The sequence below is a fragment of the Odontomachus brunneus genome, unplaced genomic scaffold (genome assembly GCF_010583005.1).
Source record: "Odontomachus brunneus isolate Ranch 3 - 2012 unplaced genomic scaffold, Obru_v1 Obru_scaffold_069, whole genome shotgun sequence".
NCBI lineage: Eukaryota > Metazoa > Arthropoda > Insecta > Hymenoptera > Formicidae > Odontomachus > Odontomachus brunneus.
The window spans coordinates 1,108,152-1,130,535 of record NW_022639519.1 but is presented as its reverse complement, the minus strand read 5'-3'; the positions used below and the strand labels follow the sequence as shown (position 1 = coordinate 1,130,535).

The 22,384-nt window shown below is 39.3% G+C and overlaps 3 protein-coding genes across 4 annotated transcripts in view; 1 reads left to right on the top strand and 2 right to left on the bottom strand.

Annotated features, from left to right (window-relative positions):
• The window catches only part of LOC116846738 (endocuticle structural glycoprotein SgAbd-2-like), a 15,355-nt gene extending 9,832 nt beyond the window's left edge, over window positions 1–5,523 (bottom strand). The window contains exons 1-2 of the mRNA XM_032820973.1: window positions 5,322–5,523; window positions 1,507–1,673 (exon numbers count right to left, since the gene is read on the bottom strand). Coding sequence (XP_032676864.1) covers window positions 1,507–1,673; window positions 5,322–5,333 — 179 coding nt within the window. The 5' untranslated portion in view covers window positions 5,334–5,523. The remainder of the gene's footprint in view (window positions 1–1,506; window positions 1,674–5,321) is intronic.
• The window catches only part of LOC116846737 (sphingomyelin phosphodiesterase), a 109,633-nt gene that overhangs the window by 35,107 nt on the left and 52,142 nt on the right, over window positions 1–22,384 (top strand). The gene's annotated exons all lie outside the window — the stretch shown is intronic.
• The window catches only part of LOC116846740 (endocuticle structural glycoprotein SgAbd-1-like), a 2,332-nt gene continuing 1,651 nt past the window's right edge, over window positions 21,704–22,384 (bottom strand). The window contains exon 2 of the mRNA XM_032820975.1: window positions 21,704–22,211. Within this exon, the coding sequence (XP_032676866.1) occupies window positions 21,831–22,211 (381 nt within the window). The 3' untranslated portion in view covers window positions 21,704–21,830. The remainder of the gene's footprint in view (window positions 22,212–22,384) is intronic.

The following is a 22,384-nucleotide window of genomic DNA, read 5'->3' as shown; positions in this document are numbered from 1 at the left end:
ATACTAATTACGGTTAATCGAGTATACCGTATTCGGGTAACTTCTAACCGACCATGTACGACCGTCGGCCTTCGCGGTAATTCAAATTTTCTTTCTCTTTGTTCGAACGTCGTCCTCGCACGCCGGGAGAGAGAGATTCGAAAATTACACAGTGGGCGGGTAATAAAATAATCACGAACCGGCTAATGAAAGTTGCACAACCGCGAGATGGATATAATTGTGACGTTCGATCTCCTTTTTTGGCTCCGGCTAAAAGATGTCGACACTGTCGGGATCGAAAAATCGCGCCTGAACAACACTTATATGGACTCACATTGCATCGATGACTGATTCAACTCATCCCACATCTCTTCGGGCGATTATATCGCGATCACTCTTCTTGATCAATTGTACGTCATCCTTCGCGTAATGTGTTTCCGGAAATACGGTTTAGTCATTTACCGTATTTAAATTTAACTCGCGAGATGCTTACACTTTCAACAATTTGTGATTTGAACTGTTGATCTCCCGATGATTTTTTTAAGGAAATGTTAATTCTAAATCGAGCCTGATCAAGAAATAAACAAACTTGCATTCTAAAATTTTGTCTTGAAAAATTGGTTGCTATAGTTACGCAGTAATGATCCAACTGGATGGAGTACGTTTTGGAAAAAATAAAGATGAGAATTTGATACATGATTTGAAAAGTGTAGATAGTACTAAGATTCCTCGCAATCGTTCAAGAAGCCAAGCGCGTGTAATTTTCTTCTCTTTAAGAGTATCCATCGAGAAACTTAATTCTTTAAAAATTTTGCAACTTGTGAAAAATGGCGTAAACTGCTAGAAAATAAAGTCTTTTAATTAATTTTAGGCACTTATAAGACTTGACTCTTTTTTGTTCTATGTAGAAAGACACACAGATTATTCATTGATAAAAACAAAAAGGCAAAAAACCTAATTTTGTTGGTTCATTCTTGCATAACTATAGCTAATTAATTAGTTTATCTCAAAACCTCAGTTAATACAATCAATTTTATTAGTTAACTTGAAGTAGGAGCAATAGGATGTTCCATGAGATAAAATCAAAGATTCAAAGGCGATTATATTTTTCAAAATGGGATCCTTGTCTGATTTCTCACGGTTTCTCGATTGATCAGCGATTCCGTCCGTAAGAGAAGACGATTTTGCGAGGATTTTGCGCGCGGCATTTTCGTGCAACTGTCATCAGTTTCGTGCGTTTCCGACTTCCATTAACTGCGGTGCATTTCCTCCTATTAATCGCCTCTCATTCCCGCCGAAGAAGACGCGAGACAACGGCGGGAGGGGAGAAAGAGCGGCGATCACGCCGAGCGTGTTAACTTTGCGATTACATCGACCGAATGGCGCGAGCCGAGTGTTTTCATACTTCTCGAGGGCAACCGCGATCCCTCAAGCGTGTCGAGATCCCACCGCGGGGAAACGTACGAACGCCTCGACACTACGCTTATTGCCGGCGCGTTCCAGGACGAGACGGAAGGACGATCTCACCTGTAGGAATACGATCCGTCCGGCGAGGAGTCTTGCGTTTGTCGCAGTATGGCGTAATAAGGCCGACCGTAGTAGTTGGGATTGTAGTATTGCGTTGGCTGTGGATACGGGGTCGTAAACCTATTGAACTGCGCGCACGCCATCGTTGTCAGGCCGAGCAGGAATATCTGCGAAACGATCGTCAAAATTATACAACAGCCCGAAAATTTGCCCGACAGGTTCGCTGAGATTTCACGAGTCTGAGCGAGGAGGAATGATGCTGCGATTTCTTTCGATAATCGAAAGAGCCGAGAGATTATCCTTGTTAATTGGCGGTCGGTTTTATTTTGCGCACGTATGGAAAATTTCGTCATATTATTTTCGTGCGCGTACATATTATTTATATGTACATCACGCGATTTTTCTTCCTCGAATATCATCCATATACGATTCAAATACTTTTGCTGAAAATTATTCGTATTTTGGAAAATTATTCCAATTTTGGAAAAAAAATTTATTCGTCATACTTATGAATTAATGCAAATTTATTTCGGAAAAAAGAAATTCTGTTCTTACCAAAACATTAGTTATGCGCGGAGGAAAGTTTGGTCGAATTAACCTGATAATGATTCAAACGCGTCTTGAAGAAAACAGAATTTCCTATCCTTAGCGTTCAATTTATAAGAACTAGAAATTGTATTTCCTTCAATCAAGACGATTCGTTCACTGTCAGGTTAATTGAACTAAACTTTTTTCTCCGTGTATACTGAGAGGAAAAATATCTAAAAAATTGATAATATTTTAGTGGGCAGTAATAACATATTTACTAATCTAATAACATATTTACTTAAATCTAATTTTTTTTATTTAAATAGAAAGAACAATTACTTTAATAAAAACATTAGGTTCTAAGAAAATTTTAGTATTAAAATTCATTATGTTTTTTTTCTTGCTTAAAAAATATTTTTCTCAATGTAAAAAATATGTATATTATTAGTTTTATTAAAAATATGTATAGGTAAATATATTATTAGTCCCTACCAAATAAATATTTTTTATTTCTTAAATATTTTTCTCTCAATATACGGCGTCGTAAACCTATTGAACTGCGCGCCATCGTTGTCAGGCCGAGCAGGAATATTTGCGAAACGATCGTCAAAATTATACAACAGCCCGAAAATTTGCACGATAGGTTCGCTGAGATTTCACGAGTCTGAGCGAGGAGGAGTGATGCCGCGATTTCTTTCGATAATCGAAAGAGCCGAGAGATTATCCTTGTTCATTGGCGACCGGTTTTATCTACACGCAATAAATATATACATCGAAAAAATAATTCTGTTGGTGTAACCAAATTTTTGGTTGCTCAGGGATCAAACAAAAACTCGGCTATAGGAACAGAAAATTTTCTTTATGAGGCTTCTATAGTCAATTATTCTCAGTTGCCTCAACCGGGTTCTAATATCATTGAATGTTCATACGAATATTTTCAGTTGCGACAACAGAAATATTAGTTTACAGAGATATCGCTTCTGATTATCTAATTTTCAGTTGGTTCCTATTTGGTTGCACCAACTAAAATTTTTTTTGCGTGTACTATTTAAAAAAAATAAAAAAATAAAATTGGGAAACAGAATACATATTTTCAAATTTTGGAGTTAAAATATAAGATTTAAGTTTTACTCTTCACAGAAATATCGTCATATGCGCTACATTTACACATTATCTAACATATCGTACATAATTTATTTCATATATGGCACAAAAAAATCAAGATTACTACTACAATCGTGAAATGCGATTCCGACTTGGAGGCATTGGTTAAAATATATCCCACAGCTATTTGGCATTATGGGTTATAACACGACTCTCGCTGGAAGATCCAGCAAGAGTCGGGAGGATTATATAACTTTACGTATTACTCATGCAAAAGGGCTGACTGGATAGTTAGGTAGGTTGAAACGGGTAGGCAGTTCGGAACGCAGAAAAATTTCGATTCTCCGTAAGCCAGCGCGCGTTTATGAATAATTGTACGTATCCCGTGCGTCATAATCTTCGTCTCACGCTCGTCGAGTCCTCTTCCATTGTGTGTCGACAGCCGGGAGTCGAGCGATTTCCACAACGCGCAATATTTTCCGCGCGCGCCCGCACGCACGCAAACGAGCAAGTGAGCGACAAATATAACTAAAAAATATAACGAGCGCAAAGAGATTACGACGAGTGTAAAAGTGTCGCGCCGAGTGCGCGACTTTGAGCATCCGTCCCGCTCACATGGCACGTCACGCGTGAATTATTGTTCGCCGGGCGAACATATTTGCGCGATATGAAATCGCGCGCTCGCAATTATAATGAACGATCGTAATCGTCGTTCTCCGAGGGAATATTACGGTCGCCGCCGCGTTCGCCGAACGGATGTGACGAAATTAACTCGCCGATCAAATCGGCCGATACGTCAGCGGTGACTGGCGCCGAGTGCGCTAATAAAATGCGAATTTTTATAAGTTTGCACGAAGACGCGATTGGATAACTGCGACCCATCGGTTCAGTCGTATCAAATCTTCCGCGGCAGCCGGGTCATCTCGTGCTGATCTCGTGAAATCTCCCCGCGTCCAGTAGTCACAGTAATTTCCTCATCGCGCTTTCGACCGCGAGATCTAAATGCGTCCGGTTGAACAAGACGACGAGAACCCGCCCTGGAGGGGTAATAAACGGTCCAGACGTGTAAACACGGCCGATCATCCATCGTATCGTCGCGCGCTTGCTGTTGTACATGTTTCGAGCGAAGATGTCAAAATCCGCCTATGCGATTACTGCCGCTTCATCGCGTTTATAACCCATTTCCGATCAGAGAAACGTTAACGCATACGCATTCGCTGCTATTTCTTCACCGACACGAAATTAGTCAAATTGTGAGCGGAGTGATGTGAAATGAAGCAACATTTTGTTTCGATAATTTTGCTGAATTTTGGAATAATTTTACTTCATTGATATTGTAGGTTACGCAATTAATATTTCGGTTTTTTCAGCAGAGATAAAACTATTTTCATTTCGTTATAATTTTATAGAACAATACATGCAAAAGATGGTGAAAGATTATACACTGAGAGAAAAATGTTTGGTATTTGTAACTATAACCATATAGAGAAATAATTACTATAAATTATGGCCAAGACCATTATTTTTTAGTCAATTGCACTATAATTTTAGTGATCATAACCTTGTATGCATGTTACTAATGCTATCTTCGTGTTGGAACAACCAAAAATATAGTTGGGCCCAGTTTGGTGCCAATATGAAGATAGTAGTACTATCTTGCGATTATACTTGCAATTATAGTTACAAATACCATTTTTCTCTCAGTGTAGATCGAAGCAGCGCATATATTGTTTCACTAAAACTAAAATGTCAGAAAAATACAAGCGTTCCGTTTTACCTGAAAAATTCGAAATTATTACACAACTCAATACTTTATTAATATTTGGATAATTATGATTTTTAACTCTGCAATTTTCAGCTTCATAAAATTGATTTAATCAATTTTTTTGCAATCTGTCATTTTCCTTCCATATTAATTAGAGGAAATCCTTTCATAACGTGGTATTTGCTTAATAAATAATAAATTGAGGATTAAAAGGTGAAAATAAAGCAATCCGCGATTGAGTAATAGTCGACGTGTTGAATTTTATCCAGACTACTGCAAATTAGCGAATCGTGGCGATTGTATGGGAACAACTTGGAAGCAATGCGCTCAGGAGAAGCTCTCGATATTTTACGTTTTAGCAGCCGAAGCAAATGCGCGAATCGTCGAAAACGGGCCAAGTCAGGGGGTTTACACTCACGAGAGTCTTCATGGTGGCGTATTCCGGAACGGAGAAAGACGGGCGGGTACTTCTTCTCTCTTTTTATCGACGTCGTGCACACGTGCGTGCCAGCGAATATCACACTGTCGAATCGAAGGCGCACTCGAATCTCCCGAAAAGCCACGTACGAGACTCTCGTGCTAACTGCAGTTAGAGATACGGTCTTAGGTGGGTCACGGTGAGGCTTTATAGTCGCTGAGACGCTCTGCTTGTGCCCCCTTTTTGCCCCGCCATCGTTTTCTGGAGGTTGAAGGGGAGAATAAATCTTGGGAGCACTCGCGTAATACAGCGCTAAAGGGTGGTGGATGTGGCCGGGGCTTTCTGATTAGACGGTAGGTGGCAACCGGTGGTCCCCCTCGCGTGCACTCTCGCCTCGTGTGTATGTTTGTGTGTATATTTCTTGGTGCATCCGCGTGCGCATCTGTGCCCACGTATCGCGATCCTTGGTGTAGACGTGTGCGTTCGTCACGTACTAGCTCGTTAAATTACGCACACCGGCGCATCGTTGCACCGGTGGATAGGTACGGGCCACAAAGTAGCTACGGGCCCGGAGAATACCGTAAAAGTGTACCACCGTTCGAAAACGCGAGATTGAAATTACGGTACACCTCTCTCGCTCTCTTTCTTCCCTGTTCTGAGTAGTGTAATTTCAAACGACGAACGGAGAATGCAAGGCACTTTGGAATATCTACTCTCACGTGGAAAAAGAATTTGCGATCAACTGCAATATTCGACCGATATAGAAATTATGCAGCATAGATTCTAATTAAAACACCTAAATTTGTCCTAAAGTCGGTTATATAGGCATTTTTAGTTTTCTGATTATGAATATAAAGTCAAATGTGTAAAATTATTTGTATAAATAATGAAATGTTTAAACGAAATATGTAAAAGATTGAAAAAAATTATTTATACAAATAATTTCTCGGTTTGGCTGAGATTCGAACCATTTTTGACTAATTTAGCACAGATTTGAAATATTTCTGTTGGAATCTTGGCTAAAGAAATTTAGAATGATTCATGTCTCAGCTATGCCGATTTTATTAAAATTTTAATTAAAATTGCTGGATTTCTCTCTCTCTCTTTCTTGGTTTGGCCGAGATTTGAACCAGTCTTGACTAATTTAGCACAGATTTAAAATATTTTGGTTGGAATCTCGGCTAAAGAAATTTAGAATGATTCATGTCTCAGCTATGCCGATTTTATTAAAATTTTAATTAAAATTGCTGGATTTCTCTCTCTCTCTTTCTTGGTTTGGCCGAGATTTGAACCAGTCTTGACTAATTTAGCACAGATTTAAAATATTTTGGTTGGAATCTCGGCTAAAGAAATTTAGAATGATTCATGTCTCAGCTATGCCGATTTTATTAAAATTTTAATTAAAATTGCTGGATTTCTCTCTCTCTCTTTCTTGGTTTGGCCGAGATTTGAACCAGTCTTGACTAATTTAGCACAGATTTAAAATATTTTGGTTGGAATCTCGGCTAAAGAAATTTAGAATGATTCATGTCTCAGCTATGCCGATTTTATTAAAATTTTAATTAAAATTGCTGGATTTCTCTCTCTCTCTTTCTTGGTTTGGCCGAGATTTGAACCAGTCTTGACTAATTTAGCACAGATTTAAAATATTTTGGTTGGAATCTCGGCTAAAGAAATTTAGAATGGTTCGTGTCTCAGCTAGACTGATTTTGTTAAAATTATTTAATTATATCTTGTATTTAATTTTATTTCTTATGTATTTTTGTTGCACTTGTTGATGATAGGAGTGAGAACATTAAAAAGCTAAAAACTGCTCGTGAAACTCAAAGTGGGCCAAAATGAAAAAAATATGATCTAAATATTTTTTGTACTTCTACATTTGTGTCAAATTAGAAAGAAATTGGAATGTAACTTTTGAGCAGATTTACTTGTTAGAGTCGCATGTTTGAAGAATTACATATCTAACTCAGATCCTGTAACTGTTTTGAGAAATCGGACTAGATCTCGATTAGATTCCAAGAAATTTTCTACACTGAGAGAAATGGCTTGGTGAATGACACTATATTCGTCTTATGAAAGTAATATGGTGAATTTATATGCGATATCTAGTTCACATATCCAATATTCTGATTACGATGCCTCGACGCATCTGGTAGTCAATACCGAGATATTTAGTTGTAGACATCTAGACAGTTTGGTAATTCTCTCTAGACGTGTGATACTATTGACGCGATAGTTAATTGTTACTCGCTGAGACGTTTCCTTTTTTATCTATACTAATTTATAAAGACGTCTGTGCTATAAAAGAATAAACGTTGAAACCGTCAAATATTTTGAAGAATAAAATTTCTTAAAAATGTCGACGAATTTAGAAATATATGAAGATTATATACAGTAAGTATATGAAAATTATATATAATATGGTTAGATTTTAGGTTAGGTAAGAAGTCTAACACTACTCCACAACTATATTCATAACATTCACCAAATGAATTGTATGCTGTACCAGACGGTTTGGTAAACGTATTTAAGCATTACTATAATGCTACTTCGACGATGCGTTCACCAGATAGTTTGGTATCATTGATTAAATATCTTGTTCACACGATTATTCATCATACGTTTGATAAACCTAAATAGAATTCTGGTTGGTATCATCAGACATTTCCCTCAGTGTATGCGTGCAATTGCTGTGGTGTTTTGTTTAACGTTTGTGATAGATAATAATTCCGAAACTTAAGTTCGAGCTATCGCACGGGCAAACAGATCGATTAGGCAGATCGCAGAATAAAATAGCGCATTAGCTCTCGAGTGTCGGTCGTCAACTATACGCGTTACTTCGCAACGTCAGCCAGCCGCGACATGGGCCTTATAACGTATGTTAAACATGCGCACGTAATATGTCGCGTAGATGTTACTTATGTCTCATGCTTGGCATTACGTTTTTTCCCGCGACTCTTATGCGCCTCGCGCGTATATCGTTCGCATCGCTTGGAGGTCGGGATACTTAAGTGCGTGCCATTCCGTATGAATTGAATCCACAACATGCGTATTAGAGCGTTTTTCTCTCTCTTTTTCTTTCTGGTCGTATAAAGTGCTCGCGCGACGACTATTTATACCGTTCTCGCGTGATGCATGTTCACCAGAAGTGTTTTTATTTGTACGCGAAATAATACCTGCAATTTTCGCCGTTCAATCGCGTTTTCTCGTGGAAACACCAGCGTTAGCGTTACGATCGCGATTTATTGAACGCGCGCTCATTCTTATTCCTCACCCAGGAAGTTAAAAGTGTGAAACAGCACCTGAAATAAATTTAAATTCGTTAACATTTCGTGATATCGCTCATTCGCAAATTTTTACTAACATAAAACCTTACCATGAACATGAGGTAATGGAAATCATAAAAATTGCAATATAGATGTTTGACACCCCGTCTTTTGACAATGTGCCCGTCAAATTCTATACATTTGAAGAAAAAGACAGGTTAGAGTAACAATTATATAAATTTGTATGCAAAATTGATGTACACAGTTTAACAATTTTGTAATTATTGCAACTAAATTGTTGAATTGTTACGAGAGAACTATGTAGTAATTACACTGAGAAAAAATACTTAAAAATTTATTTGTGAAGTATATAAAGTTTATTCACAGAAAAATATAAACTTTATATTCCATAAATAAATTTTCAGATATTTCTTCTCAATGTATGTAGTTTTTGTAATCACTTAGCTTTAGTTGCACAAACTGCAAAATAGCTTGACTGTATACATTAATTCTGATACAAAGCTCGTATAACCGTCACCACCTTGCCTTCTTATTTGAGTATAAAATTTGCCAGGCATTGTCAAGCATCTATCCTGCAATATTCATGACTCCCATTATTATTTCTATATTTCTGAAATCATAGCGCTATCTCGCTCGCACGATCGTCATCTACATCGAGTACTCGGCGCGCTCCGACATTTGCGTAACATTTCGCGCGAATTGCGCTGATTTTTTTCGCTCGTGGGACTATCCCGCCCGTTGTCCGCGTCCATCTCACACACGCCCTACACGTGTGCGCGAGCGACGGATCCTCGCGATGGGATCGAGCTTAACGACGATACGCGCTTGTTGTCGGGAGACCCATCATTACCCTCGCGCGCGTCTCGTAACGTCTCATAACGCCACTACGGGATTCAGATCGCCGTCGGATTCGCCACGGATCATCGCAGGGCGTATTCCTTTCACTGCACCGAGCGATGCAATGCGATTCGCCGCGCCGCGCATCGCCGATTCTTGCGACATACCCCGGCCGGAACATTGGGCGCATCCTCGTCCTCCAGCCGAGATCTCGCGAGACGGCCTCTGCGAGACTGCTCCTCTTGGTATATCAATAGCTGCATGCTTCCTTCTGCATAACAAAAGTTCTTTCTAACATACAGGAAGTCCTGGATGACGCAGCTCGCTGCGCTCTCAGGGGCGCGTCTTTGTCCCTTTGTCCTTGACTCGTGCCCGTCCTCGAACGTCGCGCTATTATTCTTCTTGACATCTCTCGCGCTTAGGTCAAAACGGTGTCACGTTGGATCCCAGCTTGCAGAAGGCAGGTGATTTTAGAATGAAGTAACGAATGTAGGAACATAATTGCACACTTGTTCTGCGATCTCTGGAGATCTTACGGATAAGTCGCGCGTGGGTATGTCAGGACTGAATGTGGACGCATAACTAATAAATAATTATAAGAAAATAATCGCTTATAAATATTTCATGAGAGTGCGATTTCTGCAATGCAGCCGTCGATAATGAGAGATATCTCACTGTATTATGTGAAGTGATTTATATGTATTTCCTTTTACGTTTGACCAACGTCCACATTAAAACCTCTGGTGAAGATCGGTGACACGGGGTGTGTTTCACATCTTAGTTCGCGAAACGCGAAATTCCTCGTGCGAACGCCCGCGACATTTCCCGAGCAGATACATCCCGCGTGTTCTTGCCCTTCGACCTATCCAGAATCGCAGTCCCTCTCTATGAGGATGATCCGCGCGGATCTTCCAGCTCACGCGAAACCACGAGTGGTAGTGGAAAGGGGAGAGTGCGGGCGTAAGGATGCGGCGAGCAAATCGAGGCGAACAAAGGATGCGGGAGGAATTGTGACAAGCGGTGCGAGACACCGTCTCGGTTCGCGTTTGACAGGTGGTATTTAAACCGAGATACGGGTGGCGAATGAATCCCGCGCGCGCTCGTGTTTCCCAAATACGCCGGCGGTGGTAATGACGATACCTTACTATTTCGTCACTATAGTCTCTCACCGCCGGCGATATGACGCGCGCGTGGGTGCGATGGGGACAAGCAGCATGTACCCGGAGAGGCCCGCGGGGCTGCCGGCTATTTTATCGGGGCGATATCTCCTAATTGTCCTGCGCGCGCGCGGCGAAGGACATAGCGGAGACATGAATGCCCGGCGGCACGTAGGCGAGTCCGCGGAACGCTCTCGCGCCACGTCTTTTGCGAAATTCGAGAAAATGCTGTAACAGGTACATCGCGCGAATGTCGCGCAAATAACTGTACAATGCTGGAAACGATGATCTTTGGATCTTGATAATGATCTCCGTGTGTGTGTGTGCGCTAACATTAAGATACATGCGAAATATCGCGGAGCGATTGAGAAATGCCGTGATTCTCTTTTTTGCACTTCGCGGGCAGCAGTCTTTGAGAAAATACTTTGAATTTCAAGATTATTTTTTGAGGTTACATTTGAAGTTATTTTTTCTTTCAAGTTGACTAAATTAATTATTTTTTTTACAAACTATAAGAATTTAATAAATCAATTTAAGATAAGAATTGGAATAGGAATTTAAAATAGAAGTAGGATAAATTTGAGTGAAGTTTGGAATATAAATACTTTTAGAGTAATTTACCCTCTGAAATATCTCACACAGATTAATTCTGAGTATTGTTAGCTTTATTTAGAGATTTCCTTCCAAGATGTATCTTGAATATATATTTGCGCATTCGGTGGATATGTCTCGATAAGAGATATTCCGCGAATAAATCATTCGCGTTAAAACTCACGACATAATAAAGCGCGGAGCCGCATTCTAGTGCAATCTCGGCGAAACAATGACGGTCTTTTTATCTGCACAAGCTCGAGTGTATCTAGGATGAATCCTATCGTCGGACGAACCCACCCTTTCTTTTGTCTCGATGCTTAGCATTCTGTGTGCCGTAAGTCGTTGCATTGTTTGGTGTACCGCGTAGAGGATTAGGCTCGCAATAAACTCCGTGAATTACGGCATCGACCTCGCGTCAATAAAACAATTTGTATCTCCATGGAAAGGAATATACGCATCATCAATCTGCATGTTTCTTGGATCCATTCCTCGCCTACGATCGACCGTAGAATTTGCGGTCTGTACCGCATCACCGATGTGTATTTTGCGGGAGTGCAGAGAGGGGGGAGAGAGAATTATGCGTATACGTAGAAAAAAATTAGACGTAGCTTAAATTTCCAAAGGAATTTGAGAGAGAAAGGGAAGGGAGGAGGAGATGACTAAAATAGATATTAAAATAGATAGAATTTTAGAATTTGTTGTTCTTTTGATAGACTCACATTATCAATAATCACAAATTAATAATCATTCTGTTAAGTTTTCTGAATGGAGCTTTCTTTACTCCAGTAAACCTCCGTGAAAAACCTCATTTTACATTCATCACTTTATTCAGAAAACCGTTTAGTTTCTATTAATCTGTGATTATGCATATATATATATATATATATATATATATATATATATTTTAATAATGAATCCCTCCTGTAGCCTCAAAAATTATCAAATTCTTCTCTATTTTAAGCTCGTATTGATAATCATTATTTATCTTACGTGAAGTACTTAAATCTGAATTTAGAGTTAGATAAGTTTTTTATTTGAATTATATGACACACATGTGATATTACATTTGCAATCGCGATTCAGCTGAAAATTTAAGTCTAACTTTAAATTAAAATTTATTTTGAGTGTCTCACACTTGAGACAGCAACGACTATTAATACGGATCTTAATCATCTCTTCTCCTCTCTTTTCAAGTAACGACTATTAATATGGTTCTTAGTCATCTTTCCTCTTCTCTCTCCCTTCTCTCTTAAATTTCTTTGGAAATTTCGTTTTCTTCTTTTCACGCCTTATATTTTTAAAATTTGATCCAAATCGCTCTGCGCATTCTCTAAACGCAAAGTATTCGACGCGTCGCGCCCATCGTAATTTTCGCGAAATTCTTAGCCACGCGTCGGTGACATTTGAAGACTGATCGAGTAGAGCAGGACCTCGGGCGGAATTCGATCCGGGACATTTCGATAACGCCAGTACGCGACGATACTGGGTGACGCGCCTCTTCCTCGCCTAAGTCTGGCCCCAGCGCAGAAAGGTGTTACGAGACTGCCTCAACAAAAGGCGGCGCCTTGACATTAAAAACTGCTCTTCCCGCGAGAAACGCTGGCTTTATTGTGCGGACGATGCGAGCGACGACGAGCGCCGGGGACGGGACGGGCTGAACGCGCGCAGAAGAGAAGCTACGCCACAGGAATAACCTGCCAGTTATGCGCTGCCGCGCGGGGTTGCCCAAGCAAAAGAACAAGAAAAGGAACGAGTAGAAGCAGAAGCAGTAATCCGCCCTCGGATCTATACAGATCTTCCACGGGGATCTCCGATTCCTCCCAGTAGAGGCGCGACTTCTCCACGAGCTGCAAATACATCACCGCGATGCTCTATCGAGCACGAGATCTCAGATTCGCGTTGCGTTATTCGACTTATGTATCTTTTTCTCTCTCTCTCTTTTCACTTCTTCACATTCAGGTAGAGTTCTGCTCGCCATCTCTAACCCAGATCTATCTGATTTAATTTCCAAAACTTTCGACATGGATTTATTTACATTTGGATTTATTTGCACGGGATACAAACGTCTCCGTGCCTCGAGAGTGACGATTTGAGGCGCGACTTCTCCACGAGCTGCAAATACATCACCGCGATGCTCTATCGAGCACGAGATCTCAGATTCGCGTTGCGTTATTCGACTTATGTATCTTTTTCTCTCTCTCTCTTTTCACTTCTTCACATTCAGGTAGAGTTCTGCTCGCCATCTCTAACCCAGATCTATCTGATTTAATTTCCAAAACTTTCGACATGGATTTATTTACATTTGGATTTATTTGCACGGGATACAAACGTCTCCGTGCCTCGAGAGTGACGATTTGAATTTTGAAAGAATTCTGGGACGATTTCGGTTTCGAGGATCGATTGACTTCAATTTTGACGAAGTTCGATGTTGACATGTATCGCGCGATACAAGTTAGGGATAAATCGTGCAGAGGAGTATCCCGCACGTACACGTAATCCGACGGAGGCCGGGGATAGAACAAGACGTAACCTCGCAGTTATGCCATGCGGGGTTACTCAAGAGGAGAAGCGTGGTAATCCGCCCTCGGATCTACGTTCGTTCGTTCGCTCATGAACTGACTTAAAGCGCTATCACGAGCTATTCTTTTCCCCCGGACGATTGCAGGAATCCGTCCGATGCTCGTGAGTCTAATAATTCTAGTTATCGTGTATACTGTTTCAATCACCGTCTCAGGTCGATTTGGACTGATCCGAGCGGAGAATCCGTGAATCGTATCCGTTAACGTTAACGACTATAGAACACGAAAGATCGGGAACTCTAAGAAATAATATCTTCTAATTTGTAATTTTTTTCCTTTTAGCTGAAATCTTAATTTGTTCTTGAAGCTAATAGATGGACGGAGAGAATTTGTAGTAAAAATTAAAATTTTGTAATCGAGAAAGAGATCAATATTTCGCGGTAATTGAGTACTTTTGATTTCATATGTGCTATTTATATTTTAGGAACTGAAACGTACTTTTAACTGAAAGTTAAAAATTTGCTATATTTTTAGCGAAACACGGGTAAACTCGAGCGAAATTTCCCCTAGCAAAATAAAAACTTTACTGAGTTTCTTTTCTCACTACTCAGTACGAAGAAAATATTTTAGTAAAAATTACAACAAAATTGTTGCATATTTTATGCACGTTTCACTTTTTACTATAAAATTATTATAATTAGGTATTTTTGTATACTAGGTGGATTATTAAATTTGCTATTTCTCTAATATATTATAATTTCAATACAGTTCACAATTTTGCAAAAACATTATAAAAAGACATATAATTTTAATGTAATTTTTACTACAATATTTTTCCCATGTAGAAATATATACTAAAATCACGCAAAAAAACTAGCTTCCAGAGCTAAAAAATATCTGTCGTAGATAAGATGTGTCACTGAAATAGGGACAGCTAATGTTGATACTACCGAAGCTAAATTTATTCGCTGTTTAAACTTAAGCGCTACAGCGAGAAATATTAGCTACTAGAAACAAATGACTATAACAAATGATTGTATTGTAGCTGTGCGGCAAACTTCTTTAATATATGCATACAATAAGAAATTTAAGAATAATTGCCATTTTCTTAGCTACTTGAAATAATATGCATTTTTAATATCATCTAATATATTTGTATTTCATAGCGAATGCATTTTAGCTGTCATAGCCAATTCTTAGCAGTGACGGCTAAACGATTAACCTTTTGACTAAATTTGAATCAGCTACCGCGGTTTAGCTGATATTACTAAGTCATTTTTCTGCGTTATTGAAAAGAATTTGTATAAAAAAACTACAGTATTTCCTCCGTATGCAACAAAAATTTAAAATGAATTCATTGATTGCCGCAAAAGAAGGGATGGATTAATTATTTCAAAAGTAAAAAAAATTATTTCTGCAGAGAAAAGCAGATATTAAGAAGTTAATCATTGTGGGATATATGTAAAATTACTTTCTTTCCAGAAAATAATTGTAGCGGTCTCTTAAAGATACATAATAATCGGAGCTAATAAGTCGCACGTTACGCAAAATCGAACTCTCTTTCGACTCGGACGTGAAGCCGCCGTCACGCGTCGCTGTCGTGACGCCCAGTGTTTATAACGCGACGTAATGAAGTATAATCATGTAATGGTGCTCGACTTGGTAATGGCGTAAATTCACGCCTGCCCGTTAAAGAAAGGCTCATCCATATAATCCGCCCTCGATACGATCTCCAATTACCGCTATAGAGATCGTAACCCTTCTCCTTTCCATCCGAGGGGTTTCACCTAGATCTCTCGCGATCTTTTCCACTGAGGATCCCTCGACTTAATCCCGCTTGTTATTATGAAATGAACCGTTCATTAACAGGCTGAAACCACAGGATATTTTATAACGCTTGTTTTACGCGATGGGGTGATTATAACGCGCGTTCTGACGCGCCACGTAAGTACGTTTTGTGATTTTGCAATGCAACTAAACTGACAGCCCGAGCTGTAATTAATTCATACAAACGGTGCTAATTATATGCATATAATACAAGCGATCTCGAAAGCATGTGCGTTCTTCACTAGAACTACTCACGTTTGACATAGAATCGAAGAATACCAATAGATACCAATAGAAGAAACACGATGCATCGGAGTGGAGTGTTCGCTAGAATATTCACCGAAATTAATTCGGAAAAATTATTAATTTCAATATTTATTTATTTTTTTTTTACTAATATAGAGTTAAAACTTTAGTTCGGAATTTCGAGTCAAATACGCGAAATCTCTTTTCACGAAGAGCTGAGTAATTTTCAGCTTTCGGAATCGCGACATGTCGGAGTATTCGCTGGAACACTCATTGAGATTAACTCGACAAAATTACCGATCTTTGGATTAATTAAACAATTTTTTTTACTAATAATATAGTTAAAACTTTAGTTATTAAGAAGTAATTTAGTTATAGTAGAAATTTTCCGAAATCTCTTTTCGCTTATTTCATTTCATGTTTCGAGAAAGGCTTGAATAATTCTCAGCTCTTAAAATCGCATTCAGGACTTTCAGAGTAGCATTCGCTGGAACATTGACCAATATTAATTTAAAAAATTTACCAATCTCCAGATTTATTTATTTTACTTTTTTTCAATAATAATATAATTACATTTTTCGTTAAAAATTTCACGAAATAATCTTTTTTCGCGTATTTGACGCGTTTCTTGAAGGGCTGAATAATTCTCAGCTCTCGGAGTCGCGTTCGCGATGCATATCGCCGAGATTGAGCGACGACGCCATCGCGCTCAGTAGAATCTCCGTCGAATGTTAATAACGATGAGATTCTACCGCGATCGATCACGTACATCGATCCCGGGTAGATGCCATAACTCTCCGCACGTGACGGCGAATAAGCCCTCGATTATAAACGCGGGCAAGGGAGTTACTCAACGGGATCGGCTTGCTGTAATCTTCTCTCCTCGTCGTCATCGTCGTCGTTCTTCTGGAGTCGACGGCGGCGGCCGTTACTCAGATCGCCATCGTGGATTTCCTCTTTCTTCGCGTCGCAGCGCGGTGCATCTCTGCGCCCACCAAGATGCATATGTCTTTAGTTATTCCCGCGGTCGTGCCTATCAGGACCGCCCACTGAGGGATTCAACGATTAGAGACGCGCGCGCGCTTCGTTCGATGCCGATATCGGCGGGAACGAGCAGGGAATTCCTCTCTTCTCTCTCTCTCTCTCTTTATTTCTCTATCTCTCTCTGAGCCAGCGCTTATTATTGCCAATCACTTTTGTTCCCGCGAGGATCTCAGAAACTGACGAGTGAACGAGTCAGCGAGACTCGCTTGTAGACAAAAAAAAATCCGTTCACGGCGTTAATTAACACATTGCACCAAGAGCGTGTCGGTTAATAGTGACGGTAACGCGGCCTTTCGAAATGAACGGTCTTTGATCGCGGTTAAGTACGTTAATTAATCGTCCCTCGTTATCCTGCAGATAGCGCAATCTATGAGACGCTTTCGGCTGTAAGGTCAGGACGAACGAAGAGCATCGATATAAAATAAACGTGACAATAATTTATTATTATTATTACTATGCTTTTGTGAGGGAGGAGGGGTCTACCAGGTGTAGAAGTATGAAACCGGAATTTTTTTATACAAATAAGACGTCTGTTGTTCGAAAGTGATAAATAATACTTTATTCAAAATAATTTCCACTGTTTTGAACACATTTTTCCCACCTCTCTGGCAGTTTATGAATGCCGTGCCAAAAAAACTTTTCATCTTTTGAAGCGAACCAGTTATCTAGCCATTTTTCCACATTTTCATACGAATCGAAGCGTTGGTTAGCGAGAGCGTGTCCTAGCGATGCGAACAGGTGATAATCGGACGGAGCCAAGTCTGGAGAATAAGCCGCATGCGGTAGTAATTCCCAACTGAACGACTCGATCGTTTCCTTGACCCGTTTTGCTGTATGTGATGGGGCATTATCATGGAGCAAAATGACATTGTGTTGCCTTTTTGCATATTCTGGTCGTTTTTTAGTCAATGTTCGATTTAAATCGATCATTTGTTGTTGGTAGCGATTAGTATTGACGGTTTGACCAGGTTTCAGCAGTTCATAGTTCATAGTTCATAGTTCATAGTTCTTCGTTCCTCACGTCAAAATCACCACTTTTGAATTTTTTAAACCACTCGAAACACTGAGATTTACCAAGAGCATATTCACCGTAAGCTTCGACAAGCATTCGATGTGATTCTGCAGCAGTTTTCTTTAAATGATAACAGAAAATCAATGCTGTCCGCAAATCATAGTTAGTAGGCTCGAAACGTGACATGTTTAAGGTTATACAAAAATATACTAGAGAATGAAAGTTGGGGTTATGTTTGTTGACAATATTCGTCAGCTGTTAGGAGAATATAATAGCGCGGCAGTAGCGGTCTTACGGTCACTAAACTGAACGCTGGCACCATTTATAGGGGAATTCCGGTTTCATACTTCTACACCTGGTATCTGTGAGAATTCCATAGACGGATACTTCATGCAAAATGCGAGGGTGTGATACGCCAATGTGTCCGTTCGCGTGTCTTCTTGAAACACGAAAGTTCAGAAGTTGAACATAATAATGCGTCTATTAATGCCTTTATTTGCACGCGCAGTGAATATTATATAGTAAATATTATATTTACAGAGAATATTATATAATATTATATATTTTTTACATATAAATTCCTTTCAATTTTATCATGTCTTTTAGTAATGCAGAAATAAGCCGTCAGTAGACTTTGTCATGCTAAAAATTATGGTAAATTTTTAGTAGTACGCTCACCGCACTTTCTAAAATATGAGTAACATATGAAATGAACACATGAAATGGAAAGATAATAAAATAATAAGATACGGGGAAGATTTTAAAAATTAATACAAAATTTTGTAATCGGGGAATAGATGAAGATTTTTCAAGATAATTGACTATCTTTTCATTTACTTATATTTTACTATATTTTCCTTATATTTTAGGAGCTAAAATTATATTATTATTAAAAAATTTTATTGTTTTTAATGAAACATAAATTTTCAACGAAATTTACTATATTTCTATGTTTACTATATTTACTTAATATAAAAATAATATCTGAGCATTAACAACATTGGTACCAAACTCATTCTTATTGTTTTGTGAAAGTTACTGTCTTTTAGCAAGATGGACCGTATTGAGTCTATTACTGCACTGGAAATATAGTAAAATTAAACAAAAATTTGTATATAAAAGAAGCTGTAGGCTATATTCTCTCCGTGTAGAATGTCGATATGTTCGTTGGTTAAGAAATGTGCTGTAAAATAATTTTCTTCCTATAGAATTCCCTCTTCCTATAGAATTCCCTCTGTACAAAGAGACAATCTTTTTCTGTCGATTTGCACGCTTATCTATTTGCGCCGATCCTCCGACAGCAGTACGGCTTCATTATTGAATTATCGGCTTCATCGGTGATTAATTTCGGTATAGTTTGCACTTTACGCTCGTGCCGCACGTTACTGGTAATAAGATCGAGATAGTCGGCGAGATAAGGATCTCAATGGATGATTTCCCAGCTTCGCGTGTTCGTCGCAAGACATGGCACGGGAAACGGGGGATATTATCGAGTCTTCTCATCTAAGTTTCCTACGCAACGTCGCCGATGCCGAGTCCGGCGTTAGACCGCGAAAAATCTTTAGCACTGACTATATTAGCAGACAGCGCATACCGTAATACGTCGTGTAACGATTTCCAGAGACACATCTGTCTCGACACCGGCGATCGCGGGAGAGATTTGGAGGGAATCTTTTTACGTCGCGTTCGGAAAATTGCATCTTAATCGTCGGATCGACGTTAATCAACGCTGATTGCACTCTGCACGCGAGGACAATAAACGGTGGCTACCAAGCATGAATGATATTACCATTATGATCAGTTATGCCACTCGTTATCGCACAAAAAAACAGAATAACATTGTTGTTTGGGAAATATCCTTATTTTTGGCATGTTAATTTTTTCAAATAAAATTATGTAGCGTCAAACAAATTACTTGCGCATCAATACATTTTATATTCTATTTAACATATAACTGTTTAAACTTAAGACGGTAAAATTCTCTTAACAAAATTAAAAATCATTGTTTATATATGAAACAATAATTGTTGATTTAAGTATGATATACGGAGAAAAACATGTTTGGTATTTGTAACTATAATTACACAGTAAAATAATACCTACAAATTATGGTCAAGAAAACTTTTTCTTTATTAAATTCTGCTATAATGTTATTGATAATATCATTATATGCATGTACCATTTTACCCCAAAAATATAGTTGGGGATAAAAGTAACTATATTATTAGTTAAATTAACCATTGCTTTTTTCAGCATATCTTTAAATGAATAGGAGAACCTGTGGCACAACAAACATTTAAAAATATCATATTTTGCTAATCCAATATTTTGCATATCTAATACATGCTTTCTATTAATAAAAATTATTTTTGGATAATAAGAATATAGATTTTTCTCTATTTGAAATTATATAAAATATAAATATATTTTTGTGTAACACATTTTCGTTTAACGCTATATAATCTCATTTCAAGGTTAATACATCAGATATTTTCCAAACAAAAATGATTTTTCTGTACAGAAATCGCTACAGGTAAACGTCTGTTACGGCATGAGATCCTACTAATTTTACCTCTCTGATATTTTTACTCGATTTCACTTTTCTCCATCGTTATTTATTCCCCTTAATGAGCATTATCATAGTCTGCAATTTGCTCTTCCGGAATATTCTTAAACACTGAAGACTTCCAACGAAACACGCGATATAGGATCCCGCGATATAGGTTTCTATTTGTAGCTCGCCGGACCGGTCGCGTAACAAGAGCTACATAATCGCGAGATAATTCATAGAGCGCAGAATACTCCAGCCTTGATAGCGATTTCTGGCGGTAATGAATTTCGTCGTATAATCATCTCCCACCGATATTAATATTTATCACAGCCGCCTACGGCTTCTCCTTCGCGCTCGGAGGATCTCTCCCGTTTCTCCGCCTCAATCTCGAGGAAATCGCGTCTCGAGATGCGGCGTCGATTCCCCGAAGACGCTTCATTTGAGTTTATAGCGATCGAAAATAACGCGTAACGGCGCGTCGCCGGAGCGACATTTTGTTTCAAGCGTGAACAGCACGGAGAAGGTCGCGTCTTTCACCTGGTCGCAGCATCCGCAGCTATTTCTACCGGCTACCCCTCCATAAATAGAAACTTGGGCCATACGCTTGTCGCATCAGTATCGTCGACAAATTGCCAAATCGTCGGCGGCAGCGTGTAACATCGTGGTTACATCGTCGGTTGCGCAAAAATAAATAAATGCCAGGGCCTCTCACAAAAATGTGTCTGATGCGCGCCTACAAGATGATATTCGCCGTAAAATATCTAGGCGCGTCGTCTCTACGGAATTTACGAAACGTAGCGCGCCGCCACGTACGATCTAAAAAGGTAGGAGTTGTAAAAAAGAAGAATTGTAAAAAGCAGCGCCACATTGAACGCGACAAAGCCCGACGTGCGAAAACGAATTAGAACCGTGTGACTCCTTTAGACTCTTCCGGTCACGAGAGTCGCTCGAAGTCAATTGTCTAACGTGTAAATGCACTTTGTCGACTTCGAGTTATCGCAAAGCTACTTTGTATGTCTCATCTTTACAAAAATGTGAAATAATTGCCAGATAAGTACACAAATTTTAAACGTACCTTTTTAGTACCTACTCTTCTAGTCCTGAGCAACGAAGTGCAGTCCCGTCGCCTCGTTATCGCGCGGATGCACTGAGAAAAGGTGCTTGAAACTTTATTTTGTAGGATATAAAGTCTACTATTGTCAAGTAAAATTTATTCCTGCGAATAAATGTTGTATCCCACTAATAAATTTTCAAGTATTTCTCTCTCAGTGTGACTAAAGGATGATACAGCCGACAAATTGTCTCCTCTTTCCGTTTTCTAAGAAACACTTGTATTTATCTTAAGAAACCTATATTTATGCTTATACATGTATCATATTTATACACGTGGCTCGAGAGGTATTCGCATTGTCCATGAAATATCGCTATTTGTCGTCTATTGCTGGTTCTCGGGTTGTGGGTGAGCCAGCACGTATGCAACGGCCCTTTGGATCTGCTCGGGGACGGCGGGAGCGACCGGCAGGTGAGCGCCCTGAGGACGGAAACCGTTCTCGTCGGCGACGTAGCTCAAGGCGATGGGGGTGCCGTCGGGGGCAGTGTACTGGTATTGACCCTGAGCGACCACCGCAGGCTCACCCTTGGGTCCTACGGGTTGTGGCGCGCCCGACTCGGCCACCGCGATGCCGTTCTCGGTCTCGTACTGGTAGTTGTAAGTTCCCTCGGGCGAGATGTCCTGTGCCTGTTTTAGAATGGCTATAGGCGGCTGCACATGATACTGTTGAGCCGCCACGAAGGCAACCAGAGCGAAGGACACGATCTAAAAAGAATATCGAATATAGTACAAAAAACTTTAAAGATAAATAGCAAGAAACAATGTCTGAATTATTCTTAGCGCACTGAGAGAACGAAATGTTTGATTTAACCAAAATTATAGTTACTTTTGGTCCTAGTCATATATATATATATATATATATATATATATATATATAT